At 41.7% G+C, this 14,277-nt stretch overlaps 1 protein-coding gene across 7 annotated transcripts in view; it reads left to right on the plus strand.

Annotated features, from left to right (window-relative positions):
• Positions 1–14,277, plus strand: part of CELF2 (CUGBP Elav-like family member 2) — an 871,667-nt gene that overhangs the window by 438,818 nt on the left and 418,572 nt on the right. For all 7 annotated transcript variants that reach the window (XM_025397815.1, XM_025397819.1, XM_025397825.1 and 4 more), the window contains one exon: positions 11,970–12,005. Coding sequence is in view for 2 of the 7 variants with exons in the window: in XM_025397806.1 (XP_025253591.1) it covers positions 11,970–12,005 (36 nt within the window). In the remaining 5 variants the exon portion in view is untranslated. The remainder of the gene's footprint in view (positions 1–11,969; positions 12,006–14,277) is intronic.

A 14,277-nucleotide genomic window follows, 5' to 3' on the forward strand; every position in this document is an offset into this window, starting at 1 on the left:
GTATAATTATATTCTTCACCTTTTAAAAAAAGTTTTATTACAAATGTGCTTTTAAAGAACAAGTAGAGAAATAAAAGCTGTAATTGTTCTTAATTATAGCTAACTGTAATTGCACTCAATTGCAATATGCTGAATATCACCCATGGCTAAAGAAATCCTGGCATGCAGGCAGTGCACCCACACTCATGAGATGAGGTATCGTTTTACGAATATTCTGTTATCTATAATTTAGCCCTTTTGCTGTTGATTCCACTTCTGTTGGTTTTATTTTAATTTTTTAGTGATTATAGAGATATAATTGTCATCTATGAATGTATTGAAGGTTGTAAATTTCATCTGGGGTTGGTTCAAAATTCCCATTGCTACAGAGAAAAGATATATTGGAGATTGTTAAAATGAGAGATTTGGACATGACCCCATCATGGTTGAATACATTGAATGCCCAGATTTGCATTTTCAGAGGTAAGGATGAATACCACATTTAATTTGCCCAGCATGGTCCAAGAAGCAACCTGGAAAATTTGAAGGATCTAAAATAGCATGAGCTACCTCTCTACAGAAAGCTCTCAGAGTAGTGTTACTTCAAATGGGTAAAATGCCCCATGAATGGAAAAATGTTCATCTCGCTCTCTCTCTTTTATGCTCAGGACTCAAATCAAGTTCTGTTTCTGCCCATACTGCTGCTGCCCAGCCTGCCCATACAGTCAGAGGGTGGATGTTTGGCTCTGGAGTTGCCTTCTGACCCTCAGGGAACCTCACTTTGCTACTTTGCAAAATGAGGACTGATAACACTACCCTGTTCCTTGTCAAAGACTGTATGAGGGGATATTTTTAAACATAAATAAATACACTGTTGGAGAAAGGAAATAGGTTCTTTAGCTTCAGGAGAAAGAAGCATTTTATTATGTGTTTATAGCCATTGTTCAGAAAATTAAAAAATAAAAACCAACATTAACAACAACAACAAAAAGATTCTTTCAAATCATATCAGAACAACCTTTATTTCTTTGCTATTTCCGTAAGTGGCTGCTAAGAGTTTTCAACCTCATAGCCAGAGACAGCTTTGATGCAATTGCGGGTACTTTTTTTTTTTTTTTTTTTTTTTTTTTTTTTGAGATGGAGTCTCGTTCTGTCACCCAGGCTGGAGTGCAGTGGCGCCATCTTGGCTCACTTCACCCTCCACCTCCCGGATTCAATTGATTCTCCTGCCTCAGCCTCCCAAAGTGCTAGAATTACAGGCAAGAGCCACCATGCCTCGCCACTGGTGCATTTTTTAAAGAGAAAAATAATACATTTAACTGAGGGAAGCCCCATGTTCTGACTGCAGGTTGGAGGTAGGCCCAGGGAGAGGGAGGTCCTCTGAGGGGCTGTGCTTTTGACCAAGGTCACTGCAGCCACACTGCTCCCTAAATGGGAGCAATCTGTTCCTTACTTCAGGGTATCTGGGGGAGGCAAGAGAGGCTGTGTCCTTAGAAATGGCTTGTGTCCCTCAAAGTCTTCATAGTACCTGGTAGGAGGAAATAATGTGGCCCCTACTTCATCACAGGCAGCAGAAATCCAGGGGCTAGGGTAGCTTATCTCTTCATCGTATCCATCAAACCACTTCATCCTGGATGGAGTCTTTCTGTGGCTATCACAGAGCTGCTTGTTCTTCTCCCTGGTTTCTCTCTCCACCAGAACCTCCCGTGTTCCTTCTGTCCTGGTAGCTCTCACACAGACTCCTCTTTGAAGGCCGTGGCTTTGGCATTTTCCATTCTCAGAAACAGAAGGAGCAGCTCTGAGACAAAAATCTTCTTCCTCTTGTCCATGTTATCTCCTTTTTCAGTCACCAATATTGGCATTGGCTGTTAGGTGAATGAAGTCCCCTGATATTTGTTTCAGCAAAAACTCCCTTTCTTCCCTCCCCGAAAGGGAATCAGTGGGATGAGGTAGATAAAATCTCCTCCCATGACTTATCATTATGTATTCATTTGTGTAAGTATTTGTGGCCGTGTTTTCCCCAGGAGACAGACAGCCTCATGAAAGAGGGGGCTCGTGTTTATAAAGTTTCCTGTCTAATTTCCAGCATGTAGAGATGGACACACAGTAGGAGGTACAGAAATGTGTGTTGAACAAATGAATAAATGCTAATGAATTCAATACCAATACTTGTTGGTTGATGGATTAGGCCATTAGTCAAACATCACAATTCAGGCTGGTATTTGCAGATCCCTCTTTGATCCAGAAATTATCAAGAGTAGAGAAGATTTTCTCTAATTAAGGGGACTTATTAGTGATATTATGCCCCTGGGAACTAATAGAGAAAAATTAGGCATTATTGCAAAATAGGCATCCTTTTAAACAAACTTATATAAAATTTTTACTTTTGATTAATAATTATTTTGATGTGTTTTTCCTTAAGAAGCCATGTATGAATTGCAGTGCAGTTTAGAGTACGATAATTCAGCAATATTAACTGCAGAGTTCTTTAATAAACTGATCTTCTCCCACTTGTACAAGCATAGGACTTGAAAAAAATACACTTTTTTGGTTTGTTTTGGAGAGATATCATTTTGTTCACAAAGCTTTAAAGAAACACAGGCCAGTGCAGTGGTTCATGCCTGTAATCCCAACACTTTGAGAGACCAAGGTGGGCAGATAATTTGAGTTCATGCGTTTGAGACCAGCCTGGCCAACATAGTGAAACCCCGTCTCTACTAAAAAATACAAAAATTAGCCAGGCATGGTGACATGCATTTGTAATCTCAGCTAGCTACCTGGGAGGCCAAGGCAAGCGAATCACTTGAACCCGGGAGGCAGAAGTTGTAGTGAGCTGAGATCGCACCACTGCACTCTAGCCTGGGCTACAGAGTGAGAATCTGTCTCAAAAAAAGAAAAAAGAAAAAAAGAAAAAGAAACGCAAGTGTATATCTCGCATGGGCATTGTCTGTTTTTTTGATTTTTGCTTTGAATTTGCTTTTCATTTCTGGGAGTACAAGTTGGTAAATGAAACTTCATGTGACATTTCTAGGCTCTGAGACTGTCTTCAAGAGCTGGTTACATTTGCAACTGCTAAAGTCTGAATGAGTGACTTTCAATGAGCAGGAATTGTTACTAACAGCCAAGTCAGTGGCTCACGTTATTTAACTGTGGTAGAATTACAGAGCATAAAGTGTATGATAATTAACATGCAAACCCAAGCCTGCATGGGGAACATCCTCATAATGCTACTAGTAGTGTCCAAGACAGGCCTCCACTTCTTGGGTGGATTTCTAAGCTGTGTCTGAAGAGCACATTTCTGAAAGAAAAGCAAACAGAAGCCCTTCACACTATCTCGAAATGATGGAAGGGACACCAGTGCCATGTGCACACTGGCTTCCCTTGCAGACGCCAGCCAGGACCAGATGGGCTCCTCTGCGGAGGTGATTAAGAGAAACCTTTGGCAGTTTGATTTTCAAGGCATTTGAGCACAAGGGCAGGGACAAAGGCACACACTTGTGGCTCTTTTATAGAAAGAATACTACAATAATACGAGTAAATTGTGAGCCACATAAAATCATAGCAAGGACTCTGAACAGGACTCCCCAAGGGAAAATGAAAGATGATCAGGAAGAGGCTGTATGTGTCAGTGATTAGATTCAATGAATCTCAACTGCAGCGATGCCTCTGACAACTCAGACTGCAGACCTGCCTACTATCGGATGGAAGTGGCTTGTTCTGAGCACCGCGCAGTGCATTCCTGAGTGTTGACTAAGGGATTTGTGCGTGGAAGACCGGTTTCCCCATGGCAGCGCCTCTCCGCAAGCCTGGCCCTGGGGCCTGTCCAGACCTCCATCCAGGCAGTGAAATCCCAAAAGTGTATGGAGTGATTTAAAGCGAAACTCCGCCTCCTGGACTTTATCTTGGAACCTGAGAGGTAGAGAAAGGTTCGTTCCTATGAACACAGGCTAGGCAGAAGGAACTTAGAGGAGCACTCTTGGGAAGCTGTTGTGAAAGCAGAACCACATCTGCGAATGTAGCTGGCTCATATTGCAATCATTTCCACCCAGGAGTAGATCTGAGAGGCTGGCCTCTGTATCTCTTGTCGAACCCTACGGTTTTCTAAGTGATGTGGTGAGCTTGTTTAAGGCATTTTGAATGTACAAACATGGGATGCCCATATTTTCTCTTAAATTACAACAATAGCTAATATCACCTGCCTCATACAGCAGGTACCCCATAAATCTTGAGAAGAAGAAAGAAATAGAGTAGTGCAAAAGAAAGCAATGAACATAAGAAAGGGAGGTGGGGAAGGAAGCAGTTGCATTTAATGCAATCACGTATTCACAGAGTCACCTCATCAGAGAGGTCTTCCAGGACCACCCTGTATAAAATTACAGCCTCTACCACCCCTGCTTTTACTTTCTACCCCGCTACCTTGCTTTATCCTTCGTAATGTATACTATGTAATGTAGGAATCAATATTCATTTGCTTGTTGGTTTTTGTCTGTCTCCCACTTCTAGAATGTGAAGTTCCTAACAATGGGGCTTTTTTTTTTTTTTTGAGATGCCCTGTTGCCAGGCTGGAGTGCAGTGGCATGATATCAGCTCACTGCAACCTCCACCTCCTGGGTTCAAGCGATTCTTCTGTTTCAGCCTCTCAAGTAGCTGGGACTACAGGTGTGCACCACCATGTCGAGCTAATTTTTGTATTTTTAGTAGAGATGGGGTTTCACCATATTGGCCAGGAGGGTCTCGATCTCTTGACCTCGTGATCTGCCTGCCTCGGCCTCCCAAAGTGCTGGGATTATAGGCGTGCACCACTGCACCTGGCCAATGGGGCTTTTTTTTGTTGCTGTGATTCATTTGCTATAGCAGAAGCCAGAAGGGGTGTACGAGTATACGGCATAGATAATGTATCTGTGGCTTATGCATATTCCTCTGTTGTTCACATCCTAATGAACATGGGCTCCAGAGCTGGGATGCTTGGGCTGTGTTCAAATCCTGACTCTATCTGTCATTGCCTGCGTGGCCTTGGGAAGTTACATAACATTTTTTTGTCTCATTTTTCTCGTCCTAACCATGGTTTAGTGACAATAAGTACTTCGTGAGGCTTTTATAAGGATTAAGTGAGTGGATGCCTGTAAATTGCCTGGAATAGTGGCTTGTGTTAAAGAAGATTCTGGTTGGTGTGAACAGTTACATGAATGTGTGCAATTGTAGATGTCACCATGTAAGAATAATGACTTGTGTTTGTATACAGATACACACACACACACATTTTGATGTTTTAATCATGTGAGTGAAAATCGAGAAGGAATAAAAGTAGGAGAGAAGACATAAAGGCCAAAAAGCATGAAAACAGCGATGAATGACAGGAGGGAAAATCAGAGTGAGGGGAAAGAACAGTGTCTTTAGATTTTGTTTAACAGAGAAGAAACTTTCATCTCTAAGGTGTTTGGAATTTTCCAGTGCTAAGGTTTACCACACAAGAAAAAAATTAACTGTCCTGAATTAATATATGCCTTTGTAATGATGTCTTTTTTTTTTTTTTTTTTTTTTTTTGGAGATGGAGTCTCGCTCTTTTTGCCCAGGCTGGAGAGCAGTGGCGCGATCTTGGCTTACTGCAACCTCTGCCTCCCAGGTTCAAGCGATTCTCCTGCCTCAGCCCCCCAAATGGCTGGGATTACAGGCATGCACCACTACATCCAGCTAATTTTTGTATTTTTGGTAGAGATGGGTTTTTCACCGTGTTGGCCAGGCTGGTCTCAAACTCCTGACCTCAGGTGATCCACCCGCCTCAGGCTACCAAAGTGTTGTGATTACAGGTGTGAGCCACTGCACCCAGCCTGTAATGATGTCTTTAAGCTAAGTTCTTGTTTATGTTTTATTTGACAATGGATCCAAATTAAAAATGCCCACTGTTTGCCTCAAGCTGACAAAAGAGAGAAAGAGAGAAGGAGAGAAAGACAGAGATAAAGAGAGAAAGAGAGGGAGGGAGGGAGGGGAGGAAGGAGGGAGGTAGGGAGGGAAGGAAGGAAGGGAGGGAGGGAGGCTGGAAGGAAAAAGGGACGGGGAAGGGAGAGGAGGGGAAAAATCTGCTTGGTTGTAATACTTTCACTCTTAATTACAATAAAGAAAACCTCACACCTACAACTGGAACCTTAAATCATTTGTAGGACAGACAATAAAAATAAAATCTATTTTACCTTTTTTTTAAAAAAAGGTCTCTGTACTTTTGGGGGAAAAAATTAAAGATACCATTGGAGAAAAACATTCCAGGTCTTAAAAATATTTATCTTGCTGACACACAATTAGCATGGGGGCTCATGGCTTCTGTTTTACAGTTGTCAGCTAATTTTGGAAACTGGCAGCTGCACAGAAATAGATGGTGTGCTCTTGCTTCAACACTTCCTAAAAAAAGAACTGTTCGCATAGTTCAGGAACGGGGAAGGACAGGAGATGACGAGGGAATGTTACTGCAGACAGCTGATAAAAGCTGGCATCACGCTATGCACTGATGAATACTCTACATATTTAAAATTAAACGATTTTTTTAAGGAATGCTAAATAATCTACCGAAACTGTGTCAGACACAGGGGACACTTGTCTGCTATCTTTTCTGGGAATTTTTCCCTTCAATAACACTCAATTTATGCTGCAACTTCAAATTTGCGGAGAGCTTTCCTGTTGGTTCAGGCTAATGATCACAATCACCTAATGGTGTGGTGTTACTTTGACATCTGGGACACAGAGACCCTGAAGGGGTAAAACGACTTGCCCAAGGATACACAACTTATCAGAACCAGCACCTCCCATCACCTCAGTCTGCTTCTTAGTTGCTGAGACAGTTCTTTTCCTCTGAACATATAATTGCACTTTGTAGTTTTTTGCATCCTTGTTTTCATTCAATTTTTAGTGATCTGGGCCAGGCGTGATGGCTCACACCTCTCATCCCAGCACTTTGGGAGGCTGAGGCGGGTGGATCACCTCAGGTCAAGAGTTGGAGACCAGCCTGACCAACATGGTGAAACCGCGTCTCTACGAAAAAATACAAAAAAAAATTAGCAGAGTGTGGTGGCACATGCCTGTAATCCCAGCTACTCGGGAGACTGAGGCAAGAGAAATGCTTGATCCCAGGAGGCGGAGGTTGCAGTGAGCCAAGATCACGCCATTGCACTCCAGCCTGGGTGACAGGGTGAAGCTTCCTTTAAAAAATAAATAAATAAATAAAAGACTTTTTCGTGTTCTGCTTTTCACTTGAAATCAGATTATCTTCGTAATGATCACTAAGGAAAGGAAATTAGTACAATGAAACTCCAAATACTGCTATAACTCTATCAGGCATTTTTTAAAAATGAACTTAAGAGAGTAGAATTACCAGCCAATAGAAATGACTATTACACTCATATTTATTGAGTGTTTGGTGTGTGCTAGGCACTGAGTATTCAAAATTGTATACGAGATGTGATCTTTGACTTAGAGTAGCCTTTTTTGTTGTTGTTTTTGACATAAGATCTTGCTCTGTCACCCAGGCTGGAGAGCAGTAGAAGGAACATAGCTCACTGCAACCTTGAGCCCCGGGGCTGCAGCACTTCTCCCACCTCAGCCTCCAACGTAGCTAAGATTATAGGTGCATGTTACCATGCACACCTCATCTGTTTTGTTTTTTGTTTGTTTGTTTGTAGGAATGGGGTCTTGCTGTGTGGCCTAGACTGGTTTTGTACTCCTGGCCTCAAGCGATCCTCCTACCTCAGCCTCCCATAGTGCTGGGACTATAGGTGTAAGCCACAGCACCCGGCCCTTAGGGGACTTTTCAATAGTAGAAAAATGAAACGTATTCATTACTTGGTACCTTATACAGTTTCTTTCACTGGAATGTAAACACTTGGCAAGAAGGATCAGGATCTAACTTCATCTTAGTGCCTCTCAAAACATCCAGCATTGCCTGGGCTGAACGTAGATTAAGTGCAAATGAATATGTTGCATGAATAAACATTAGTCAGCAAATAAAGATGATTTACACTTAGGAAGCAATGCTAATAATGGACATTGTGCCTGTAAAAGTTCAATGAAAAATGCATGGTCTTTACGTCACCTGCTTTAAATCCCCTCAACTGACTTATGACAGAGCATAATCTAGAAGAAGCATGGGATATTCTGCTCAATTTATTTCGCTCAAGGGTTTCTTTACAAAAGGTATAAATTCATGAAAACGTGACTAATTCAGATGACTGTTTAACAGTAGTAAACAGATAAAAATAAATAAACGGTCACCTGAAGAGCTCCAGTGTTTGTCGATTTGCTGATCTAAAGAATGGTGACTGGATGACGAGTCCTAGCTACATTACTGCAGACAAATACAGTGGGGTTTTTTCTTTGTTTTGTCTTGTTAATTCTTGGAGCTACATGCGCCAATGAAGTCATCAGGTTTTCAGTAATCACGGACATCAAGTAATATCTGTAACTCTCATGTAAGTTTTTAGCACATGACTGTGTAAAGCATAGTTTTCTCCTGCTGGAACTTAATACGTGATGAACATGACTTTCCCCTAGCGTCTGTCTTTTGCTTTCAAGGTAGGGCCAACACCTTTGTCTCTGAATGTGTGCTTCACTGAATAAAGTTCTGCATTGTCTTTTGTGCATAAATCCACCCATACTCCACTATTTGGAATTTCTTTTTGTTGTTGTTGTTGTTGTTTAGAGACACAGTTTTGCTCAGTTGCCCAGAGTGGAGTGCAGTAGCACGATCACTGCTTACTGCAACCTCTGCCTCCCTGGTTCAAGCAATTCTCCTACCTCAGCCTCCCAAATAGCTGGGATTACAGGCGCCTGCCACCACACCTGGCTAATTTTTGTATTTTTAGTAGAGATGGGGTTTGACCATACTGGTCAGGCTCGTCTTGGACGCCTGGCCTCAAGTGATCCACCTGCCTCGACCTCCCAAAATGCTGGGATTATAGTCATGAGCCACTGCACCCGGACTGGAGTTTCCTTCTTCTTTTTTTTTTTTTTTTTTTTAAAGGAAAAAGAACTTCGAGACATTTGTATCTAATTCAACATTAGTTTTTCTTAAGTGACTTGTCATGTTTTATCTTTTCAAAGTTTCCAACTTAGTTTTTACGGAAACAAGAATTTTTCCACACTTGTATTTCATCAATTTTACATCATGCTTAATTAAATTTAAAAATTACAGTGATTACCAGTACCATAAGCGGGTTGGGGAACGAACACAACATACTCTTGCTAAGCGTGGAGACTTAAGCAGCTGGAGCCAAAGCAAAGCAGGTGCTCTTAGGAGGCTTCAGCCTCTGTGTTTTCCCATGCAAGTAAAGGATGTTGGTCAATCAAGCAAGCTTTTGAAACAGAGGTCAATTGTGGACATTTCTATTGCAGTGGATTGTTGTTTTGTTTTGTTTTTAAGAGAGAATGTCACTCTGTTGCCCAGATGGAGTGGAGTGGTGTGGCACAATCATGACTCACTATAGCCTTGACCTCCTGGGCTCAAGCAGTCCTCCCACCTCAGCCTCCCAAGTAGCTAGGTTTACAAGCAGGCACCATGATACCCAGCTAATTTTTAAAATGTTTGGTAGAGACAGGGTCTCACTGTCTTGCCCTGGCTGGTCTCAAACTCCCGGGCTCAAGCCATCCTCCTGCCTTAGCCTCCCAAAGTGCTAGGATCACAGGTGTAAGCCGCTGTGCTTGACCTTACTGCGGTGGTCTCAGTTGATGACAGCTTTGTCACCAGAGGACATTCAGCATCGTCTGAGGACATGTTTGGGAGTTACAATGGGGCGGGTGGGGAGCAGTACTACCAGCATCAGTGGGTAGATGACAGGGGTGCTATTAAACATTTCTCAATGTCCAAGGTAAAGCAATGTCCAAAACAAAAGATTATCTAGCTCAAAATAATGTCAAGGTTGAGAAATGCTGCTCCACTGTGATTTAAATGGATTTATTATAATGTATGAACAACATCGTTTTAAAAGATACCAGGGGACTCATCATATTAAAATATGTGTAGTCTGGAAAGCAAAACTAAAAAGTTAAAAGATTAGACTAAGTTGTATCTCAACTCTGTGCTGTTAGTGTTACTATGATCAAGCTGCAAACATAAATCTCACCCTCAAGGTCAATGAGGCCAGAAAAGTTCATTCATTCCTGATAGGATTAATAAATATTTATTGAGCATATATGTTGGTCTCAAATGACAGAAAGATAAAGGGTAAAACAAACATTCAAAAGATACTTCTATTGTAATAAATGTCCTAAGGGAAGGCTAAAGGGAGGAGTGTTTCTTAGCTGGGGTATCCACAATTCCGGATTCTGTTTGGAAAGAAAAATTTTTTATGTAGACGCTAAATTCTTCAAAGAGATGAACGTGTGTGACCTTTCAGTGGCATAGTGGACAATGTCTTCAACTCTGGTTTTGCTGAAGGAATGAAAACTTTCTCCCCAAAGCCAATTTTTATAGCAATAAAATCTGATTGTTTAATATTATATGATTACTTAGGAAATAATATTTTTATAGAAACTAAACTTATTCATTTTTTAAGGAAGTATGGCTCTGTGGGAACCACCACTTCTCCAAAGTGCCCAGGTATTTTCACAGGGAGGAAATAGGAAGAGCAAGTTCGAATAGCTGGGAGGGTCAGGGAATGTCCTTTGTTGAGAAGGAAGTCCTTTGTTTGAATTGACACAGTAGGAAAAGAAAATGTTCATTTAAAGCTGAGGCTCTTAACCAGGATTGACACATTAGATTCAGGAGGCCGATGAACCATCTACAAGTGTGTACCACAGTGTGTGTGTATGTATATATTGTTATTTTCTCTATATAAGGTGTTTGTATCTTTCATGAGATTCTTAAAGGGGTTATATGACACTAAGGAGATTTTACACCATTGTTGCTAAGAATTACACCTTTAATCCCTTGGTCTAAAGTTGAGCCCTTCTCTCCTTTTAAAGGAGTTCAACATAAAGCCTCTATTTCCTCCTTCTACTCATTGTTCCCTTCTCTTTCCAAAAATACATTTCTGATTGAAAGACAAGAGATGGGCTGGGTGCGGTGGTTCAAATCCCAGCACTTTGGTAGGCTGTCAGATCACTTGAGGTCAGGAGCTCAAGACTAGCCTGGCCAACATGGAGAAACTCCATCTCTACTAAAAATACAAAAGTTAGCTGGACATGGTGGCACACACCTGTAATCCCAGCTACTCAGGAGGCTGAGGCACGAGAATCACTGGAACCCAGGAGGCAGAGGTTGCAGTGAGCCGAGATCGCGCCAGTGTACTGCAGCCTGGGCAACAGAGAGAGACACTGTCTGGAAAATAAAAAGAGAAAATGAAAGACAAGAGATGGCAATTAGGACAAAGTTAGTTCTGAAATTTGTCCCTGGTCATTTTTGTTAATATGCTACAGAGCCTTTCTTTAGTGACTTTTCTTTTGCGCCATTTGAATTACAGTATCTACCTTCAACAGTCCCCAATGGTAGAACTTTATAACAAAGAAATGAAAAACAGCAATTTGCTACTAAAAGAATTCCATTTTGTGCTGTCCGTGTTCCTTCATAAGCTTTGGGTGACAGAGGTCAACATGAAGCAACATCCCAAAAGGAATACGTTTCTCAGAGATTCTTGGAGAGAGATCATGGGTGCTTTGTTTAACATGTAAATGTCTACAAGGTGGTTTGGGATTTGTTTCTCCTTCTATTATCCTTTTGGATGTTGTACATTTTTACATTTTAATGTTTTGAACTCAGTTGCATTCAACCACCAGAAAGTAGAGGCAGATACTTTGCACATGTATAAAATTTCCATTGAAAGTAACCATTGGAATGATTAATGGGAATTAACCAGAAATGCAATTAGTCGATTTTAACTTTCTAACCACCTGCATGTACGGTATCTTCTTTATACCTGGTACCATAATACTTATTATGTGATTAAATACATTTTTGTAATTCACCAAAATGAACTGAATCACGCTTAATCTTCTTTTTCTCCTTCCTGCAGAGAGACGGCCACAGAGTTAGCTGGGAGTCTACCAAGGTGAGCACACTGGCTTTGCTTATTCTATGCCTGATTTCTTATAGCCACAAAGAGAAGTACTGTGCCATGTCCTCTGTAAGAGGTCTTCTCATTTTGTCTTCCTTGTGTCAGATTTTGATACCTCATACATCACTATGTAAATGCCAAAAATTATGCATGAGTCACGAATACATGATGTAACCAAGAAGTAATGAGGCTTATGTTCATAAATGACTTAGAGAGATTATTCACATTCCTTTGAAGTCGTATGGTATATTTGGAGATGTATATATGAGCTAGATATGCCATAGAAATCATAAACATGCTGCTTCCTTTATTATGCTCACGGGAATTGGCAATCGAAAAACATATTGAATTGGTTTTTTCTTCAATATATTCATTACTGTTACTGTGTTCGGGGACTTAGAGATTTATGAGAGAATCCTGATCTTCCCCTGAAGAGCTCACATCATAGTATTGATGGCATAAGTGCGGTGGAATTCTCATTGTCATTGAAATAAATACTTAGTAACATTATATCATAGAAAGAAATTAATATGTAATTGATCAATGTGTGTTATATGTAATGTATTAATGTGGTTTATATGTTTTTGATATTTATGTCAATAATTAAATAATACATGATTAACAGAATGCAAGCTCTAGATAACTAGCCATCAAGGATGATTACCAGCATTTAATGGAAGGGAGGGAGAAATGGAGAAAAGAAGGAAGGAAGGAGGAAAGGAGGACAGGAGAGGAGATGGAGATAAGACTAGGAAGACAGGAAGAAAGGAAGGAAGAAGGAAGAGAGGAAGGGAAGGAGAGGGGATGGGGGAGGGAAGACTGGGGAGGGAAGAAGAAAGGAAGAAAGGGAGGGAGGGAGAGAGGAAGGGGCAATAATTTAAGAGGTATTTTACTGGGCATTGCATGTATCTAGAATCTCTCCTGAGTACCAAGGATCATGCCTTTGTTTGTTATTGTTGTTGTTGTTGTTGTTATTTTTTGAGACAGAATCTCGCTCTGTCACCCAGGCTGGCGTGCAGTGGTGCAGTCTCAACTCACTGCAACCCCCGCCTCCCAGATTCAAGCGATTCTCCTGCCTCAGCCTTCTGGGAGGCTGGGATTACAGGAGACTGCCACCGCACCTGGCTAATTTTTGTATTTTTAGTAGAGATGGGGTTTTGCCATGTTGGCCAGGCTGGTCTCATTCCTGACCTCAGGTGATTCACCTGTCTTAGCCTCCCAAAATGCTAGGATTACAGGCATGAACCACTGTGCCCAGCCAGGTCTTTCTTTGGTTTTTTGTTTGTTTTTGTTTGTTTGTTTTAGCTGGAGTCTCCTTCTGTCACCCAGGCTGGAGCACAGTGGCATGATCTCGGCTCACTGCAAATTCCACCGCTGGGTTCAAGTGATTCTCCTGCCTTAGCCTCCCGAATAGCTGGGATTACAGGCGTGCACCACCACGCTTGGCTAATTTTTGTATTTTTAGTAGAGATGGAGTTTCACCATGTTGGCCAGCTGGTCTCGAACTCCTGACCTCAGGTGATCCGCCTGCCTCAGCCTCCCAAAGTGCTGGGATTACAGGTGTGAGCCACTGTGCCCGGCCAGGTCGGATGTTTCTTAAAGAGAGGAGAAACTTACTCATCTACATGCGTAGAAGACATCAGGAGAGGGGGGAAGGAGGCGGAGTCCTTGAGAAGACAAGAGGGCACGGGATCCAGGGCACAGACGGGATCAGCCTGAGAGGAGAGCCCAGGCTTCCATCTGAACAAGGATGGAAGCAGGAAAGGGCTGCATGGATTCAGAGCAGTGTGTGGGACTGGGGCCTCAGGGAGTCTCAGACATTCAGCCTAAGCATGGATGGGATTACAGGCGTGAGCCCCCGCGCCTGTCTCCTGCTTTAGTTTTTGAAGGTACTCGATAATCATGCGTGAATGTATTAATATGTCCTAGGATATTGCCTAGAAACTGTTGGAAGTAGAAATCGAGAGACTCTCAAGAACACAAAAAGCAGAGTGAGCACAGTGTTGTCATGAACAGCGCCGGAGAACAGGGGAAAGTACAAATTGTCGCCATCTGTTACCAGAGATAAGCACATTTGGTTGCTTTTTTTATGTAAAGAAAATCTTTGCTTATAGGATCATGATTAATATTGCCAAAAAAAAAACTGTTTACTGTGATCCAAATATTTAAATTACTGTATGTCTTCATTCTTTGGATAACGTCCCAAAGAAACATTTCCATCGTGTGCCAGTTTTCAGGGTTAAAACTGTCCGAGTGTTCTGGTCTG

Source organism: Theropithecus gelada, chromosome 9, assembly GCF_003255815.1.
Source record: "Theropithecus gelada isolate Dixy chromosome 9, Tgel_1.0, whole genome shotgun sequence".
In the NCBI taxonomy this organism is placed as follows: domain Eukaryota; kingdom Metazoa; phylum Chordata; class Mammalia; order Primates; family Cercopithecidae; genus Theropithecus; species Theropithecus gelada.